Below are 20687 nucleotides of genomic sequence, written 5' to 3'. Positions count from 1 at the left end.
TAACTGCAAGTAAATTTCCTCTGATTGTTTTTTCTTATTCAGGCCTAAACATTGCGCCTAAACAGTGTTGAAATTTCCCCAAAAATGGTTGAAATGTTTTTCAAAGCATAAAAAGAAACGTGTTTGTGTATTTACAATAGAACACAAGTTAATTCATTTTTACAGGCAGTTCACAATGTTGTTTCATGTCCTGAGAAGAATCAAAAATCTTGACCAAGGCTTTTATAATTCATGCATCAGAGGGTTAAATTATCTCTAAACACTTCAGTATAAACATTAACCCTCTTGTGCACAGCGGTCACTGCAGTGGACAGCAACTAAAACAGAACTTTCTCTTTAATGCATTGGTTTATGTGGAGTGCTCTCTGCTGCCACACTCCATTGAGGTCCATTCAGTGGTCATTCGGTGTAACTGCAAGTAAATTTCCTCTAATTGGTTTTCTTATTCAGGCCTAAACGGTGTTGAAATTTCCCCAAAAATTGTTGAAATGTTTTTCAAAGCATAAAAAGAAACGTGTTTGTGTATTTAGAATAGAAAACAAGTTAATTCAAAAATCTTCACCAAGGCTTTTATAGAGGCTCTCCACCTCTCTCTCTCTACCTCTTTCTCTCTCTTTCTCAGTTCACTCCTCTCTCTATCTCTCTCTCGCCACCGCTCTCCCTCTCCACCTCTCTCTCTCTACCTCTTTCTCTCTCTCTCTCTCTCAGTTCACTCCTCTCTCTCTCTCTCTCTCTCTCTCTCAGTTCACTCCTCTCTCTCTCTCTCTCTGTTCACTCTCTCTCTCTCTCTCTCTCTCAGTTCACTCCTCTCTCTCTCGCCACCGCTCTCCCTCTCCACCTCTCTCTCTCTTGTTGAAATGTTTTTCAAAGCATAAAAAGAAACGTGTTTGTATATTTAGAATAGAACACAAGTTAATTCATTTTTACAGGCAGTTCACAATGTTGTTTCATGTCCTGAGAAGAATCAAAAATCTTGACCAAGGCTTTTATAATTCATGCATCAGAGGGTTAAATTATCTCTAAACACTTCAGTATGAACATTAAAGCGGCTGCACACGTCTCTTTGGCTCATGGGCCACGATTGTGCAGCGGAATGTAATAAAAATCTAGTCTAGTACGAAAAAGCAACATTGAAAGTCTCAGTGCAGACGATGATCTCCATGAGTTTCACAGTGATGAACATTTAGGGTTGTTTCCATAGTGATTACAAATAAAAACAAAATGCTGTGTCTTTTGAATGATCCTCAAACTGATGCATGTTTTTAAACTCCTTAATAAAACTTCACGACCATCATGTGGATCATTTCAACCCCGGAGATGCTCAACTCGACTGAACTAAAGGTAAAAGGAGCTGTTCACGTGAAAACTACCACTTCATGACATCACAACGTGGAACAGAGCGTTTTGAGCTTTGGAGATGGAACAGACTAATAAAAAAAGAGTTACTCAGACGTGTGTGAATGAAACAAAACACAAGTCCAGGTCTGTTTTTGAGGAGGGAACAACATTAGAACCATTTTGTATCACACAGGTCGTTTAACAGAGAATAAACATAAATCACCTCATTGTGTCCAGAGTTTAAAAAATTGAACTTTTGCCCTTTGACCCGCCACGTCAACCAATCAGAGACTACGCTCCAGTGATTTAGCGACGTCCATGATGCCCATCGGAGGCGTTTGTTTGTCCTCAAATGTAAAGACGCCTCGGGGTGAACGCTCCATAACATTGAGTCTAATGAGGAAAATCATGAATATAATCTACATTTCTGCTAAATAAAACATTGTGTTGATGCAATGTATTTATTTTTTCACAATATCGGTTATTGTATCAGCCGATATTGCAGTATCGATATATTCTCGATATCTTTCTCTCTATATCCACCTCCTCCTCTTACACTTCTCTCTCTCTCAGTTCACTCCTCTCTCTCTCGCCACCGCTCTCCCTCTCCACCTCTCTCTCTCTTTCTCAGTTCACTCCTCTCTCTCTCTCGCCACCGCTCTCCCTGTCCACCTCTTTCTCTCTCTCTCCCAGTTCACTCCTCTCTCTCAGTTCACTCCTCTCTCTCTCTCTCTCTCGCCACGGCTCTCCCTCTCCACCTCTTTCTCTTTCTTTCTCAGTTCACTCCTCTCTCTCTCTCGCCACCTCTCTCCCTCTCCACCTCTCTCTCTCCACCTCTTTCTCTCTCTCTCTCTCAGTTCACTCCTCTCTCTCTCTCTCAGTTCACTCCTCTCTCTCTCGCCACCGCTCTCCCTCTCCACCTCTCTCTCCACCTCTTTCTCTCTCTCTCTCTCTCTCAGTTCACTCCTCTCTCTCTCTCTCTCAGTTCACTCCCCTCTCTCTCTCTCTCAGTTCACTCCCCTCTCTCTCTCTCAGTTCACTCCTCTCTCTCTCTCAGTTCACTCCCCTCTCTCTCTCTCTCTCAGTTCACTCCTCTCTCTCTCTCTCAGTTCACTCCTCTCTCTCTCTCCACCGCTCTCTCTCTCCACCTCCTTCTCCCTCTCTCTATCAATCTAAACTCTCTCCATCCCTCCCTGTCTCTCTCTCATTTATCGTTGTTGCGATACACTGATTTCCTCGCGTTATCGATGTTGCAGTATCTTTTTGTCTCACAGTGACATAATCATTACCTGTGAGGTGAGCTGTCTGTTCTCGTCCTCCAGCGTCATCACTCTGTTCTCCAGCTGTCGGACGTAGTTGACGGAGGCGTCTGGGGAGACAACAGCAAACGGACGTGCGTTAGACTTTATTTATCGAAAAACACGAAACATATGTGCATTTATGTTACACCGTTCACGTTTCCTCGTCACAAACAGACCTGGAGTTGTGTATATTTAACTTTACTTCAGTTATGTACTTTTACTTCATTATGTTTTCATTCCTTTCAGCCGTGGCCTTTTAAAAACTTTTCCTTTTATCCCAATATTGTGTCACGTTCTTTCAATCGTCACAGAACTTTCCCGCTCTCGAGAAGTGCGTATATAAATAAAAATGCACGAGCGTCTATTGTTGATTTATCTCAAACAAATATAAACCCGTCTAATCCTAAAACGACACCGTGGAAAAGCTGAACCCGTGTTTGAAATTCCACGGAGCGACAACGCCGGAATGTTCCATAAATAAAAGAGAGATTTTGTCACTAGTCACACAATGGAACAATGGTACAGGCTGGGCTCAGTTATGTAATGGTTTAGTCCGGGATAGACAGAGCGCGCCGGACCCGGAGTGGAAAGTTTTACGCTCGTTCAAAGGCCGTGTTAAAGCTGCACCGTGTAACTTTGCAGGTCTCCGTAGAGATGATCCACAATGTGACGTTCATTTATGAGTTTTTGTTTAGAAATACCTCAAAAAACAAACAAACACGTGACCGGGCGCGCCTCTCCACAGATCTGGGTTTCTAACTTGGCCTGGCTGTGTCGTGTTCTCGTCTCCATGGAGATTAAAGCGGTTAAAGCCGTATTGAGCAACATTCTAAGGCAATAGCGTCTCCAGTGGCAGTAGCGATCTCAGGACATCTCGGATTAACAGCCTTAACTGGAAGAACGGGAAGTTATTTTGGTCCAAAGGGAAGAACGACTTAAAATATGTGAAACAGGAAGTGGTTTATGGTCCAAAACAGGAAAACAGTAAAACAGGAAAAGAGCATGGTACTAAAGGAAATCCGTGAAAAAAAAAACAAAAACACGGCATTAATCCCGGACTCCAAGAGGTTAAAATTACTGTACTTTTCGGACTGTAAGTGTCACTTTTTTCATAGTTTGTCCGAGGGTGCGACTTATACTCAGACGTGAAATTATTAAAATATATAATTTCACATCTTTGTTATTGTCACACTGATAATTGCGTGAAGGTTTGCGCACCAGTTTGACCGCCATCTTCCTCTGGAGTTGTTCGGAAAAAACATCGAAAACGAAAACCCTCAGTGGATTTATTGATTTGGAGTGAGATCCAGAGTAAACTCGTTGTTGTTTTTATACTTTATTTATCTGATTAACTGTTAATATCTTACGTTAACAAACCAGACACGTGTTCAGTTCTGTCTGTGCTTCATGGAGCTGAATAAATATAAATGTGTTACGTTAGCGTGATGTACTGATATTCAGCCTGTTGTTCCACATTTTATTATTATTATTAGAACTTGATTTAAAGATAAAATGTCTGTTCTTGGTTTTGGATTTTGGAAAATAAATTTCCCCAAAAATTTGACTAATATATGTTTTTTTTCTTTATTATTATGCATTTTTAGCTGGTGCGACTTATACTCCAGAGCGACTTATATTCTGGAAAATACAGTATCTAATTTTGTCATATTTTTCTGTACATAATTTTTCTACAAACGTAAACATTTTATAATATTGTGTACGTAAAGTAGACCTAGCAAAGATGACACAGCACCAGACAGTAATGGTATTTATCCTTCTAAAAATACTAAAATTTAACTGTTTTTATCAAGATATTTTCCCTATAGTAAAGTTATACATTTGTTTGTTTACATTTCCCCAAAAATGTGACTTATATATGTTTTTTTCTTTTCTTTATTATTATGCATTTTTAATACGGTACATTATTTTAAAAATGCTATGCAACTTCAACTTCAACTCCCCAAGATTTTATTACTGTCGAGAATATTCCACAGTACGACCCTAAACATATCTCCATGGAGACAAGAAGGTGCGACTTATACTCCAGAGCGATGTATAGTCCGGAAAATACGGTAAATTTCCCCAAGAAATGTGACTTATATATGTTTTTTTCTTCATTATTATGCATTTTTGTCTGAGCGACTTATATTCCGGAAAATACAGTATCTAATTTTGTCATATTTTTCTGTATATCAATTTTCTACAACCGTAAACGTTTTATAATATTGTTTACGTAAAGTAGACCTAGCAAAGACGACATAGCACCGTAATGGTATTTATCCTTCTAAAAACACTAAAATGTAACTTTTTTATCTGATCTTTTCCTTATAGTAAAGTTATACATTTGTTCATTTACATTTCCCCAAAAATGCGACTTATATATGTTTTTTTCTTCATTATTATGCATTTTTTGGCCGGTGCGACTTATACTCCAGAGCGTATGTAAAGTCGTGTATTTCTTACTGAGGATGACGTTTTCTACTTATGAAATACAACAATATGTGAAGAAATAAATGATTTAAGTAAAGCTAAGATATATTTATTTAATTAACTTTGACAATTCAATAAAAAACATCGAAGTACAGCAAAAAAATAAAAAATAAAAATGCTAATCCTAAAAAGACAAGGAAGTGCACAGGCAGAAGAAAATGGCATCACGGCGACATTTTGAGGACTTTTTTTTTAGGACATTTTGACGACAGAAGTGGCTCAAGTACTCCAAATAAAAGTACACATACAGAGATAAGAAATTACTCGAGTAAAAGTAAAAGTATCACATGAAAAAATCTATAAATGTACTTTAGGAGTAAGAAGTAAAAGTATTTTACACACATTTTCATCGTATTATTAATTGACATTGACAAAATTACACATATTTTGGTCAGCAGTTGTAATATATTAATATATTTTTTAATTTTTCTTATTAAGTTTGTGCATTTATTGTTTTTTTTGCTCAAAGTCGAAGCTCAAACTCAAAAACTTTAGCCAGGACGTATAAAATAACCCCTCAAATCATATAAAGAGTACTTTTTACTTTTCAATCCATTCAAAAATGTAGCGAAGTAAAGTACAGATACTGTTCTCAATCGTACTGAAGTAAAAGTAAAAAGTACACACTGTAAAATGCGCTGATACTTCAAAACGTTACTTAAACACAGTACTTTACTACGATCCTGATCTGAAATCACATGATAAACGTAAGTTGGAGGGAGCTACGTACGATCGAAAGCCCCGGTTAAATCACATGTAAACACCACACACGCACATTTTATTTCCATAGAACAACATCATGGATCCCCTCTACAGTCTCTTTATTGTTCACAGCTCCTGAGGCCTCACATGGAGACTGCATTTAACCCACAGAAACAAGCACAAGGCTCATCACAACTGAGCTATAAATACACACTGTACGCAAACACGCACAACGCTACAGGCTACAACGTTACACAAACACGTACAAAAACACACAACATGAGCGGAATCAACGGGAACTGTTAAGACACCGGTGAGTACGCATGGGTACGCAATAAATTTCCTGGAATTCTGACCGTGAGTATCATAGCAACCGAAGAGCCAATCAGGAGTGAGGCTGTTGAAGGTAACGCCCCTTTCTGCACCAACACCTCTGGTTTAGCAGGGAGCGAGCGCTTAGCAACAGTGTTAATTAAACCTGTTGCTAACGCTAAGCTTGTGATTTGTCTGTTTTTAATGTTCATTTCTTGATTTACAGACACAATAGTGGAATAAAAACATGTAGAGGGTTAATACGAACATTTAAGACCAAAATGAGTCTGACAGCAGCAGGTACAGAGAGAGGGGATACAAAATAAAAAAAAAAAAAAAACAAACCTCAAAATAACAAAACTAAATAAAGAAACAAAAAAAAAACTTAAAAATACGCAAAAATAACTAACAAAAAAAAAACAGACAAAAGAACCCTCAAAATAACAAAAAAATAAATAAACAAAAAAAACTCAAAATAAACAAAAAATAAATAAATAAAAATAACAAACAAAAATACCTCAAAAAATAAAAAAACTCAAAATAACTCAAAAAGAAAAATTAAAAAAACAAAAAAATAAACTGAAATTAACTGAAAAAAATGAACCCCAGCATCATGTAGAGGGTTAATACGAACATTTAAGACCAAAATGACGAGTCTGACAGCAGCAGGTACAGAGAGAGGGGGACGACGTTTTTACATCGAAAGTGAATTGGAGCCAGAGTCGATGGAGCCTGAAGTGGTGATCACTTCCTGTTTAGAACGGCGGCGGCGGCTAGCAGGTTAGCTCTGTCCATTTATATGTACAGACTATGATGTAATACTAGAATTACAGTTGTCCCTCACTATATTGCGGTTCATCTTTCGTGCTCTCGCTGTTTCACTGATTTTTTTTTTACATCGTATGAACTCACATTGTGTTGTGCGTCCTGATTGGCTGTTGGACTATAGACCATTGTGTTCTGCGTCCTGATTGGCTGTTGGAGTGTAGACCCTTGTCAATCAATCTCCAAATCTACATAAACGTCGGATCTCAGTGTGACTCTGAAGTGCTGTACGTTTGCAATTTGTTTTCTCCCCGACAAAACCCACAACGACAAAGACGCCGACGAAGGTTTGAACTTTGAGAGAGTTTAAACGAGAGAGAAATGTGAGAAAATGTTAACGCCTGTGTGAGAAAAGTGTATAAAGTGTGTGGTTCTCGCTCTCCTTTCTTGGCCTTCATCCCTCCCTCTCTCCGTATCTGTCATTCCTGGGGTCATTTGAGCCTCGTGTCCGGATTCCCGCTGGACGGAGTGGCGTGCGGCGATAAAAAAAAACCCGCTAAAACAAAGAGATGAATGAAGAGATTGTGAGCGTTTCTTTTTTCTCAGGGACCAAACCACACCAAAGCAAAGGCAGGAACGCAGTCACCGAACCTCAAACGCCAAAACACACCGATACTGCAACACACCTCACATTTACAACAATACAAATGTGATTTATAAAGAACTTTTCAACACAATAATTCACTTTTTCAGTCTCCGCTAAAGCAAATACTGTTAGTGTGGTTTAAATCGCACTCGTTTGAGCCCGACACAGCAGGAATCTAACCACAAACCAACTCAGATACTTCCTTTTGTTTGTTTTGGATAAATGCATTGTCCTTGTTCAAAACCGAAACCTGTGATAGTAAAATGTGTTTTTCCCACAGTGTGCAAGTTTATCCCAAAAATAAAAGCTTGTTTTTTTGTTTTTTTTTTCCTTTTACGTTGGAAAAACATGTGTACTTAACATAAACTGTATGTGTAAATGAACATAATATACATTTCAGACGATAGAACGCGCCGGAATATAAGCCACACCAGGTACATTTGAAAAGAAAATACATTTTGTGCATATATAAGCCGCAGGTTTTCACGTTGTAACATGAGATATTTACGCAGAAACACAGTACACGGAAGTTTTTTCTTTAAAGTTTTAATTTAAGACGCGTTTTTTAAAACTGTGCTTGAAAATCGGCACCAACACGACAAACACGGGATGAACATGTGCAGGTTTAGAAAATAAAACATCTGCTTTTATTTCCTCTGAAAGATTTTGTGGTCTTTTTACATTGACTAAGTTCTTCCTGCTCCCACCTCCAACGCCACACCATCGATTCATTAATGCCGAACTTACGTGCAGTGGCTCTATTTCCTTCTTTGAGGTCAAACTTACGTGCCTTCTGCTTGATTCCGTAGAAACGTTGTTATATAATTTATAAACTTCTAAAAATGATCTATATCCGTGGAGACTGGTCTGAAGTGTGATTTTAACTTTCTAGTTCCATGGAATCACGCAGGATGGAGGAAGTGTCTGGGGTGAGGGAAGTCTGGGAGTCCCTGCTTAGACTGCTGCCCGAACGACCCGGCCCCGGATATGTGGAAGAAAATGGATGGATGGATGGAATCACGCATGTAACGTTCGAAAAAGACGAAAAAATATAATGAAAATGGTTGTGCCGGGGAGGGCATCTGGCATAAAACCAGTCATTTCTGATCAATTTGCAACTTTGGAATAGAATTTGCAGTTAAGCTCCCTGTAGGAAAAGTCAAAACATGTGCACATTTGGATAAAAGACAGGTTAAATCTTCCAGCGGCGTGTTAGCATTAGCATGTGCTAACTGTGCTAACTGTTGTTTATGACATGAAACAGGGTCAGAAACAGCGTCACAAATCAATGGTGTTTTTATAAAGTGACTCCCGCCCTCAGTCTTTGTCTCAGTGAACAGCCCTGACCCACTTCTATAGATTTTAGGTCAGATTTTCCATAAACTCCAGGTTGAACTCATCAGTGCCTCCAGTTTGCATAAAACTAACTCAACTCAACTAAACTCAACTAAACTGAAACAACTGGAAGTGCAAGAAAGAAATGAAAATACAAGATGATTTACTGATTTAAAGCAAAAACAATGAGTTTGTGGACTCTAAAGCTTCAGCATTTGGGCCACAGTCCTGGGTTAAGACCATAAACTGTTGATATAAATGAACATAGCTAACGTGCTAGCCGCCGCGTTCCAAACAGGAAGTGATCATGGGCGAACTGCAGCCTCCACTGACCGCTGCAGTGAGGCTCTTCATTTTGGGCTTAATCAGGTCTATTACAGGACTAAACCAATATTTTAAGACCTGGTTTAGTCCTGACTTAGACCTGATTAAGCCTGATTAAGACCTGGTTTAGTCCGGGTTTAGATCTGATTTTGACCTGGTTTAGATCTGGTTTAGTCCTTGTTTAGTCCTGGTTTAGATCTGATTTTGACCTAGTTCAGATCTGATTTTGGCCTGGTTTAGTCCTGGTTTAGTCCTGGTTTAGATCTGATTTTGGCCTGGTTTAGTCCTGGTTTAGATCTGATTTTGGCCTGGTTCAGATCTGATTTTGGCCTGGTTTAGTCCTGGTTTAGATCTGATTTTGGCCTGGTTTAGTCCTGGTTTAGTCCTGGTTTAGATCTGATTTTGGCCTGGTTTAGTCCTGGTTTAGATCTGATTTTGGTCTGGTTTAGTCCTGGTTTAGATCTGATTTTGGCCTGGTTTAGTCCTGGTTTAGTCCTGGTTTAGATCTGATTTTGACCTGGTTTAATCCTGTTTTAGTCCAGGTATAGTCCAGGTTTAGTCCTAGTTACTGCTTTACCTAAAATATTCCACAGTACAGAATGTAACATATCAATCACCAGGGAGACAAGCTGATTTACAGGTCAGATCTGTGGAGAGGCGACCCCACTCACAGTAAGAATGCATGTTTTAACCCATAAAAGCACCAGGAAATCAATATGTACAGAACTGTGTAATGCCACACTATGAAGCATTCCAGGCAAAGAAATAGTCAATCAGACAGAAGGCAGCAGACCCTCCCACCAGAAAGTTACACAGTGTAACTTTAAATACAGCCTTGTGTATGTGCAACTGTTCTCATTACAAAAATAAAAATATGAACAATAAAACAGGACACAGTTAAAGTAAAAGTAGTGAAGTACTGCACTTTACACGTGACCAGACTATGAACTAATCTCTCCTCCACAAATATGAACATTTTGATTTGACTCCCTAAAGGGTCAGAGGGTTGTCTCCATGACGATGGAGCCGTCCTGATCAGCGCCCCCTTCAGGGTCAAAGTGTGAACTGACTCTATCTGGAAAAAAAACAATTAACAAAAGAAACAAAGAGGCAACGGAAAAAGAGGGAAAGAAGGAGAAAAGTGAGTTTTTTTTTGATGAAATGAAAAGAAAAAAAAAACGGAACCTCACAATTTTTTTTCTTTTTTCTTTTCTTTCTAAATATTCTGCCCTTTCCCTCTTATTTCTTTAATTTTATTTTTCAATTTTATTACTTAAGCGGGAATATATGGCATCTGTTCTTCTTATCTTCTTCTCTCACGTCAAAATGTCTAAGGTTTTTACTGTTTGTATCGTCTCTAATATCACAGTAAAAAGTAAATTAAACAAATATTCGCTTTGACATCGACGCTGGTCAGGCCTTATCTCTCTGACTCTCGAGCTCCGTCACAGTGACCGCGGAGAGTTGCTGACCTCAGAGAACCTCTCACATTTACATCCAGAGCTGTGTCCACAAGGAGAGTCACTGCTGACCACAGAAAAACACAAGGACGATCCTCCAATTACATCGTCTCAGCAAACGTCCACTACACCGACGCGCAGCTCCGCCCTGAAAACCCGTCTGATAAAACTCAACGGACATTTTAAAACTCGCTAATACGACTTTAAGACTTGTATATGGAAAAGTATTTAAAGATGCACAGTGGATTTTTCCTGAGATGTTTACATGGCGTTTATTAAATTACAGTTGTTTTAATTGTCTCGATAAAACCTCAAAAAACCATGCAATTTTACTGTAAGCAGGACCGCCTGTCCACAGATCTTACACGTAACTCTGCTTTCCTCGTTTCTATGGAGACGCGCGAGTTTAAAGTGCTCGTTTTACGCCGTTTTCTGATTGTCTGATGTCGTTTCCTCGTCGCAAACAGACCTGGAGTTGTGTTTTTTTTTGTTTCATTCACACAAACAAACCTGCAGATTTTCTCTGTTCCACCTCGTGATGTCATCATGTGGTGATACAGGAAGTAAAGTCTTTTCACCTTCATTTCTAGAATCATTTGGATCGTTTCAGCGCCGGAATTGCCACTTATCTCGACTGAACTAAAGGTAAAAGGAGCTGTTCACTTGAAAACTACCACTTGATGACATCACAAGGTGGAACGGAGCATTTTGAGCTTTGGAGATGTGACAGACTGATAATAAAGTGTGACTTAAAACTCACAACAGTCAATTTTTACGTAATATAGAACCTTTAAATCCAGTCTTAAAACTTTTTTGTCAGTGTTTCCTTATGTGCTCTGTGTTTCCATGGTAACTGCTGAACATCCAACCCTAGACATACACGCAGGACAGCCCCAGTGTGATGTCCCCGCACAGTATATATCGATATAGAATGTCTTTAAAATGAATTACAATCACAATTTAAACTAGAAAACTTAAACTTAAAAATGCAAATAGGCAATTATTGGACTGTGCTACATCAAACTGACAAATGTGACAAAAATATTTCAACAAAAAATATAAAAGATAATTTGGTAAATTTCGGTTTAAACTGGATAAAAGAAGCGGAAAAAATGGGACAAAAATATAACATTTCAGCAAAAAACCCAATGATAATATGGTAAGTCTTGGTGTAATTTGAATAAAAGAAATAAAGAGTGTGACAAAAATAACACATTTCAACAAAAAACCCAGTGAAAATTTGGTAAATCTTGGTTTAAACAGGATAAAAGAAGTGGAGAATGTGACAAAAATATAAAAATTTCAACCAAAAAAACAATGATAATTTGGTAAATCTTGGTTCAACTAGAATTTAAAAAGTGGAAAATGCAACAAAACAAAAAAACAAAAAAAACAACAACATTTCAACAAAAAACACAAAGATAAAATGGTTAAATCTTTGTTTAAATAGGATAAAAAAGCAGAGAATGCGACAAAAATATAACATTTCAACAAAAAAAACAACAACAATAAAATGGTAAAATCTTGGTTTAAACAGGATAAAAGAAGTGGAAAATGTGACAAAAATATGACATTTCAATAAAAAACCCAGTGATAATTTGGTTAAATCTTGTATTAAATAGGATAAAAGAAGCAGAGAATGCGACAAAAATAACACATTTCAACAAAAAAACAACAATAAAATGGTAAAATCTTGGTTTAAACAGGATAAAAGAAGTGGAGAATGTGACAAAAATATAACAAAAATATAACATTTCAATAAAAAAGCCAATGATAATATGGTAAATCTGGGTTGAAATAAGATAAAACATGTGAAGAATGTGACAAAAATGTAAAAATTTCAACCAAAAAAACAATGATAATTTGGTAAATCTTGGTTCAACTAGAATTTAAAAAGTGGAAAATGCAAAAAAAAAACAAAAAAAAACAACATTTCAACAAAAAACACAAAGATAAAATGGTTAAATCTTTGTTTAAATAGGATAAAAAAGCGGAGAATGCGACAAAAATATAACATTTCAATAAAAAACCCAGTGATAATTTGGTCAAATCTTGGTTTAAATAGAATTTAAAAAAGTGGAAAATGCAACAAAAAAACAAAAAAAACATTTCAACAAAAAACACAAAGATAAAATGTTTAAATCTTTGTTTAAACAGGATAAAAAAGCGGAGAATACGACAAAAATTAAACCAGGATTCACCAAATTATCATTGCGTTTTCCGTTGAAATGTTTTAAACGTATAAAAGAAGTGGAGGAAGTAGAGACGTGAGGTTTGTGAACGACTCGGCTTTTTTAAACGGTTCCTTAACGTGAACGGCTGGAAAGTTACGCAGTGCAACTTTAAAAAGCCGTCGAAACATTACATAAGCATTACACGCAAAGAAAGCCACAACTTGACAGGAACTCGATAACAGATTTGCAGTGAAACCAGTGAAACCAGGGCTTCCGTCTGTGTTTTTCAGGGATGTGGTGAAAAAGTTGTTGAGTAATGGAAGAATAGAGGGAGGGGCTGCAGACAGACGCTCCTTTCCTCACATTTTTGCAGCTGGGGCTTGGGACTAGGCCAGGACTAAACTTGGTCTGGTTCCAGTTTTCGGAAAAAAAACCTCCGCAGGACCAGATTTTTCCTCATCCTGCACCATCGGCCCAACCTCTGACCGGGAAAACTGAACAGCTGAAAGGTGAAAACCAGGACAAGTTTGAGGAAATGTGGGAATCTGTAAAGAGAAATATACGCGAAAAAAATACTCATCTTGGTTGTTTTTGGGGGAAAATGTGAAGAGTTAAGCGGCGCGTTTCTTCAGACGATGAGTAAACTCTGATACACAAGAGAAAAAGGTGTTTTCACTTTCACAGAGAAACTTACAGACCCAGAAAAACAACGAGGAAAAGAGCAGAGCAACAAGAGGAGAAAACAGACGAGTGTTTAGATCTGTGTAAATAAAACAGGACTAAACCAGGTCTAAATGAGGTCTAAACCAGGACTAAACCAGGTCTAAACCAGGTCTAAACCAGGATTAAACCAGGACGAAACCAGGACTAAACCAGGTCTAATCCGGGACTAAACCAGGTCTAAACCAGGTCTAAACCAGGACTAAACCAGGTCTAAACCAGGTCTAAACCAGGATTAAACCAGGACGAAACCAGGACTAAACCAGGTCTAATCCGGGACTAAACCAGGTCTAAACCAGGTCTAAACCAGGACTAAACCAGGTCTAAACCAGGACTAAACCAGGACTAAACCAGGACTAAACCAGGACTAAACCAGGACTAAACTAGGACTAGACTGGGACTAAAAAAACAGGACTAAACCAGGACTAAACTAGGACTAAACTAGGACTAGACTGGGACTAAAAAAACAGGACTAAACCAGGTCTAATCCGGGACTAAACTGGGTCTAAACCAGGTCTAAACCAGGACTAAACCAGGACTAAACCAGGTCTAAACCAGGACTAAACCAGGACTAAACCAGGTCTAATCCGGGACTAAACCAGGACTAAACCAGGTCTAAACCAGGTCTAAACCAGGACTAAACCAGGACTAAACCAGGATTAAACGAGGTCTAAACCAAGTATAAACCAGGTCTAATCCGGGACTCAACCAGGTCTAAACCAGGTCTAAACCAGGACTAAACCAGAACAAAACCAGGGCTAAACTAGGACTAGACTGGGACTAAAAAAAACAGGACTAAACCAGGTCTAATCCGGGACTAAACCGGGTCTAAACCAGGTCTAAACCAGGTCTAAACTAGGGATGGGACGATATACGATAATATCGTTAATCACGATAAAAAAAAGGTCCGCAATTAATCGTTCGTGGCATTTTTTTATAATCGCGATCATCGCGCACGATTATAATCGCCTTTACGGCACCACACTGCATCATGTTTCCAGTTCCAATACAACGTTTAGATGTTAGTTTGTGGTGTTTGCCCACTCTGACATAGCAGTGACACTTGTAGCTTCTGTGCTTATCTCTGTCTGAACTATATTCTGTCAGATATCAACAATAAAGTCTGATCCGTAACTCTCCACAGGAACTTACCAGTGCGCGCCTCACCCGTGCGCACAGATGAGACGCTAATGTGGCACATCTTATATTTTTACCTACAATAATGCAAACTGCAGAATAAAACAACACCTTTTAAACAATAGACAAATTAAGTCTAATTCATACAGCTGAACACAAATGTGCCAGAGCGCATGGTCCGAATGTGCACTATGTGCACAGAAGCAGAGCTAATGATTATACACGGTATAATTTACCTACAGTTAAGTCAATAGCAGAATAAACCACGCTTACCGATCGAGAACAGCATCCAATCCATCAAAAAATAAGGTCCTTTACTCCTGAGTCCACTGTGGGATCTTTACTCTTTGCCATGAACCGCTCCAGGTCCGTGATGCCTCTAGTTTAACTTGTACAAACATCCACAGTGTCCTCGATCACGTCCTCCCTTTAGTTTGTCCGTTTCGTCGTGTTTAAAACACAAAACAACAGTGCGTAAAATGCGCCATTATGCACACATTTCTGCATCCACTCGTTTCCCAATTCACCAAAGATTAAAAAAATTAAGTGTTCGTCGACGGGCACTTGCGTCACTTCCGGCGCGACAACGACTGGTCTATTTCGACAGCATGGCATTGAGGAGTACACATTTTCTTCCGGGTACGTCTGTTTACAGAAAACCATTGCCTGTCATACATCCTGTCCCGCTGCTCATTGGCTGTAAGGGGAAAACGTCACTAAATGTGTGTAATGTAATTGGTTGATTCTACAAGGGCCTCAGTAACCCACAACCCCCATCTTATTGGCCAACACTGGTGTCAGTCACAAGCTAACACATGTGTTAGCACTGGGGAACAAAGTTGGCGCTATCAGAAGTTTATTATGCCTGAAATCGACAAAAGAAATGCAAAGAAGTGACGGAGCAGATTTCATATTTGGAGTACTTTCCTGCAGCAGATTGGACATGGAGGATCTTATTTTGTGGACATAATTTCTTGACTGGATTATATTCTCTGGACCTTTACGGACACTTTGTGTGAATATGTTGATGTTTGATAGAACCAGAGCGCTCAATGGTAAGTGAAGTCCAGATTCACACTTTGTGACTTTTCTGTAAAAACGTCTTTCCTGTCAGCACTGTGGTGATTGCAGGTGAAAATGGTTTGCATATCCAGAAAGACGAGCGCCGCAGCTTTCATTTGATGTGTTTGTGTGGGTGACGCAGAAGTGTATGTACATAGCTGTAAAGTTGTAAAGTAGGCCCGGGCCGTCGGAACGTTAACAGGTTAATAATTATCGCGATAATATCGTTAATCGCGATTATTTTGGCCACAATAATCGTGAGTCTAAAATTTAATATCGTCCCATCCCTAGTCTAAACCAGGACTGACCGAGGGCTAAACCAAGTCTAAACCAAGTATAAACCAGGACTAAGACAGGTCTAATCCGGGACTAAACCAGGTCTAAACCAGGACTAAACCAGGACTAAACCAGGACTAAACCAGGACTAAACCAGGACTAAACGAGGTCTAAACCAAGTATAAACAGGGGCTAAACCAAGACTAAACCAGGGCTAAACCAGGTCTAAACCAGGTCTAAACCAGGACAAAACCAGGTCTAAACCAGGTCTAAAACAGTCTTGATCCGTGAGTACTTTCAGTGTGAAACGGGCAGGTCTCCAGTGGTGCATACTTCACACCTGCTCATAAGAGTCTGGGCCAAACGCTCGGGTCTGAGTGGGCGGAGCTAAAAGGCAGTGAACAGAGAGTGTAGACAGTATAGTGCCTCTCTGTTAGCGCTTTCAGACATGTGGCAGCACTTTGACAGTTTAGAGGTTTTGACAGATCGGTATGTAGAGGCTTCCAGCTGTTTCTAATGGTTGCTATGATACAGACGAACAGAATCAATAAGACATTTTACAGCGCAAATATAAGCAGACGCAGACCTGCACCAAGGCACAAGCCCAGACCCGCAATGCAAAGACTCTGTATGGACAAGGCGGGATTTGACAAAGGTACAATACAACACGACAGAACGATTAACCATGTGAATTCAGGGTCTAATTAAAGATATTACGCACATTTGACTTTGTGAGGAGGTCATCCACACATGTTTGAGTAATCTAGCGATCTCTCCCAGGTCTTATTTGAACTCTCCTTACATTTAGCAGTACGATTGTGTCCAAAGCTCCGCCCACAAGCCTGCGTAACCCATGCTCCCACAGTTTTCCATAAATAAACAGAGTCATGATAAAAAAAAGAATGTACTACAACTTCACAAACCTGGCAAATTTTGGTATACGCTGACATCTCTGCACTTTTGGTTTGATATTTGAACAGTTTTCGGCACGTATTATGAAATTATTACTTTTATCCAGTTTTTCTATGGGAAGTATATTAACAAGTACTAAAAGTCTGATATCCCCAAAACTCAAAACGCTCTGTTCCACCTTGTGATGTCATCAAGTGGTAGTTTTCAAGTTAAGATCTCCTTTTACCTTTAGTTCAGTAAAAAAAAAAAAGGCAATACCAGAGCTGAAATGATCCAAATGATTCTAGAAACGAAGGTGTGTGGAGTTTAAAAACACTTCCTGTATCACCACATGATGACATCACAAGGTGGAACAGAGTGTTTTCTGTTTAAATCTGCAGGTTTGTTTGTGCGTTAAACATGTGTGAATGAAACAACAAAAAAAACAAACCACAACTCCAGGTCTGTTTGTGACGAGGAAACAATAAAACACATCAGAAAAAAGCGTCATACGTGCGCTTTAAAAAATGTTTTTAATCAGTTTAAGTTTTTTTTGTTTTTGTTCACTAAACATAAAACGAAGCTGAACACCTCATTCACGTCTCATTCGTGTGTTTTACTACGATCTGGCTTCAGCTCGGAGAACGCACTGCACCAAGAGACCAACCAACTTGAAATAAATCACTCATTTATAGATTTATTTTGAAAGTTAAGCCTCCTCCCTGCGCAACTCCAGGCCTTTTTAAACCTGCCAAAGTCCGTGGACCTACACTCCTGCAACACATCTGAACTGGGGCATGACACATTTTTCATCAAATACATGGGACAAAACACATATTGTACATATAAATGGACATAGCTAACCTGCTAGCATAGACTGTATATATATAAATGGGCATAGCTAACCTGCTAGCATAGACTGTATATATATAAATGGGCATAGCTAACATGCTAGCATAGGCTGTTTATATAAATGGATGTAGCTAACCTGCTAGCTGCCGCATTCTAAAAAGGAAGTGATCATGTGCGCACTTCTGGTTCTATCGACTCTGGCTCCAATTCACTTTCTATTGAAAAACTGTGTCCTCTCTCTGTCTCTGCTGCTTCAGACTCATTTTGGTGTTAAATGTTCGTATTAACCCTCTACATGATCCTGGGGTTTTTATTTCACTGTTGTGTCTGTAAATCAAGATATGAACATTAACAACAGACAAATCAGGTCCTTCTTTCCCTAAGGTCACTCCTGCTAGCGTTAGCAACAGGTTTGATTGACAGCGTTGCTAAGCGCCTGCTCCCTGCTAAACCAGTGGTGTTGGTGGGAAGGGGTGTTAGCTTCAACAACCTCGCTCCTGATTGTCTCTTTGGTTGCTATGATACTCACAGTCGGAATTCCAAACATGTAACTCTGCTCTAAATTAGCCGCTATAACTTCGCTACTTCGCTTCCTTTGGAGCTGAACGCTGTGGTGACGTCACACTCACTTTTACAGTCTGTGGTGCAGGACGTTTAACTTCACTCTGTGGTTATGAATGAACAGACACGTAAAACCTCATACGCGCCAAACTTGTTTTTATAACCGACAGAAACACGGTTCATTGAGTAAAAGGCAAACTCTCGATTTCTCTCTATTACAACCAGACGCCACAGGGACACGCACTGGGCCGACGTCCACATCAGCGATCCATCAGCGGCGAGAAGAAATGAGGCTGCATCCCAGACCCGCCCCCGGACCCGCCCCCAGATCCGCCCCCGGACCCACCCCCAGACACATTCTTCAACACAGAATCACTGCGTTTGGGAAGTGAATGAAAATGAGCTGGACTTCAGCAGTAAAACATGAACAAGAACAACACACTCAACTACAAGTACTGCAGTACAAGGAGTAGTAGTAGTAGCAGTAGCAGTAGTAGTAATTGTTGTAGTTGTAGTAGTAGTAGTGTTGGTGGTCGTAGTAATAGTAGCTGTTGCACTAGTAGTAGTAGCTGTAGTAGTAGTTGTAGTAGTCGTCAGTGATGCAAGGAATACTTTGAGAATATCTGTACTATAATGTAGTATAGTATATATAGTAGTAGTAGCAATAGTGTAGGTAGTACAGGTAGATGGGCACAGTGAGTAGTAGCATTTATACCAGCAGTAGTAATAGTATTTATACCAGCAGTAGTAGTAGTAGTAGTAGTATTTACACCAGCAGTAGTAGTAGTATTTATATCAGCAGAAGTAGTAGTAGTATTTACACCAGCAGTAGTAGTAGTAGTAGTATTTACACCAGCGGTAGTAGTAGTATTTACACCAGCAGTAGTAGTAGTAGTAGTAGTAGTATTTACACCAGCAGTAGTAGTAGTAGTAGTAGTATTTACACCAGCAGTAGTAGTAGTAGTAGTAGTAGTAGTAGTAGTAGTATTTACACCAAGAGTATTAGTAGTATTTACACCAGCAGTAGTAGTAGTAGTAGTAGTAGTAGTAGTAGTAGTAGCTGTAGTAGTAGTAGTAGTAGTAGTAGCTGTAGTAGTAGCAGTAGTAGTAGTAGTAGTAATGCTTTTTTGCAGCTGTATTATATTTATCTCATCCCAGTTTTCCAGGTGAGCAGCTGTTGACTCTTCATGACCTACTTTTCTCACTATTTCATTTTACATAAACACAATCAGGCCAGTTCACTTAAACAGACAAAATATACACAATATACACAGTATACAACTACTGCGGTCACACAACTAACACTTACACACTAAATAAAATACACTCGATAAGATGGTAATGAGATTTTCAAATTTAAATAGTAACAGTGTGTATGTGCGTGTGTGCGTGTGTGTGTCGGGGTGTGTGTGTGTGTGTGTACTTGTCTATGTGTCTTATACTTGTGAAAGATGCAGCTTAATATTATAAACAGATTGAGGAAAGGTTCATTCATTTCTGTCCTGTCAGTGTGACGTTGTATTGACGACGTATTGATTAGTGTCTGATTTCACGCCGCAGGAGCTGAGCCGAACTGATAAGACAAGAACAAGGTGGACGGACAGGGACAAGATGGCGGATACAAGTGTCCAAAATGGGTACACGTCGTACACATCGAGAGGAGCAGCAGAGGAAGTGTCTGGGGTGAGGGAAGTCTGTGAGTCCCTGCTTAGACTGCTGCCCCCGCGACCCGGCCCCGGATAAGCGGAAGAAAATGGATGGATAGTATCGTATTTTCCGGACTATACGTGTCACTTTTTTCATAGATTGTCCAGGAGTGCGATTTATATGTGAAATATGTGTATTTTTCTTCATTGTTATACAGTTTTTGTCTGGTGCGATTTATACTCCTGTGCGACTTATACTCCGGCGCGATTTACTCTCCGCTGCGACTTATCCTCCTGCGTGACTTATCCTCTGGTGCGATTTATACTCCTGTGCGTCTTATAATCCCGCGCGACTTATACTCCTGTGCGATTTGTACTCCTGCGCGACTTATACTTCTGCGCGACTTATACTCCCGTGTGACGTATACTCCGTCGCGACTTATACTCTGGTGCGATTTATACTCCTGCGCGACTTATACTCCGGCGCGACTTATACTCCCGTGTGACTTATACTCCGCCGCGACATATACTCCGGCGCGACTAATACTCCTGCGCGACTTATACTCCTGCGCGACTTATACTCCGGCGCGACTTATACACCGGCGCGACTTATACTCCGCCGCGATTTATACTCCGCCGCGATTTATACTCCGCCGCGATTTATACTCCGCCGCGATTTATACTCCTGCGCGACT

General features: G+C 39.6%; 1 protein-coding gene across 2 annotated transcripts in view; it reads right to left on the bottom strand.

Annotated features, from left to right (window-relative positions):
- ccdc85ca (coiled-coil domain containing 85C, a) overlaps nt 1–20687 on the bottom strand; it is a 52463-nt gene that overhangs the window by 8527 nt on the left and 23249 nt on the right. For both annotated transcript variants that reach the window (XM_033988173.2, XM_033988174.2), the window contains exon 2: nt 2628–2707. In XM_033988173.2, coding sequence (XP_033844064.1) covers nt 2628–2707 — 80 coding nt within the window. The remainder of the gene's footprint in view (nt 1–2627; nt 2708–20687) is intronic.

The sequence above is a fragment of the Periophthalmus magnuspinnatus genome, chromosome 22, assembly GCF_009829125.3.
Source record: "Periophthalmus magnuspinnatus isolate fPerMag1 chromosome 22, fPerMag1.2.pri, whole genome shotgun sequence".
NCBI classification, from domain to species: Eukaryota; Metazoa; Chordata; class Actinopteri; order Gobiiformes; family Gobiidae; genus Periophthalmus; species Periophthalmus magnuspinnatus.
Note: the sequence above shows the minus strand (reverse complement) of the source record. Positions and strands in the feature narration are given on the sequence as shown.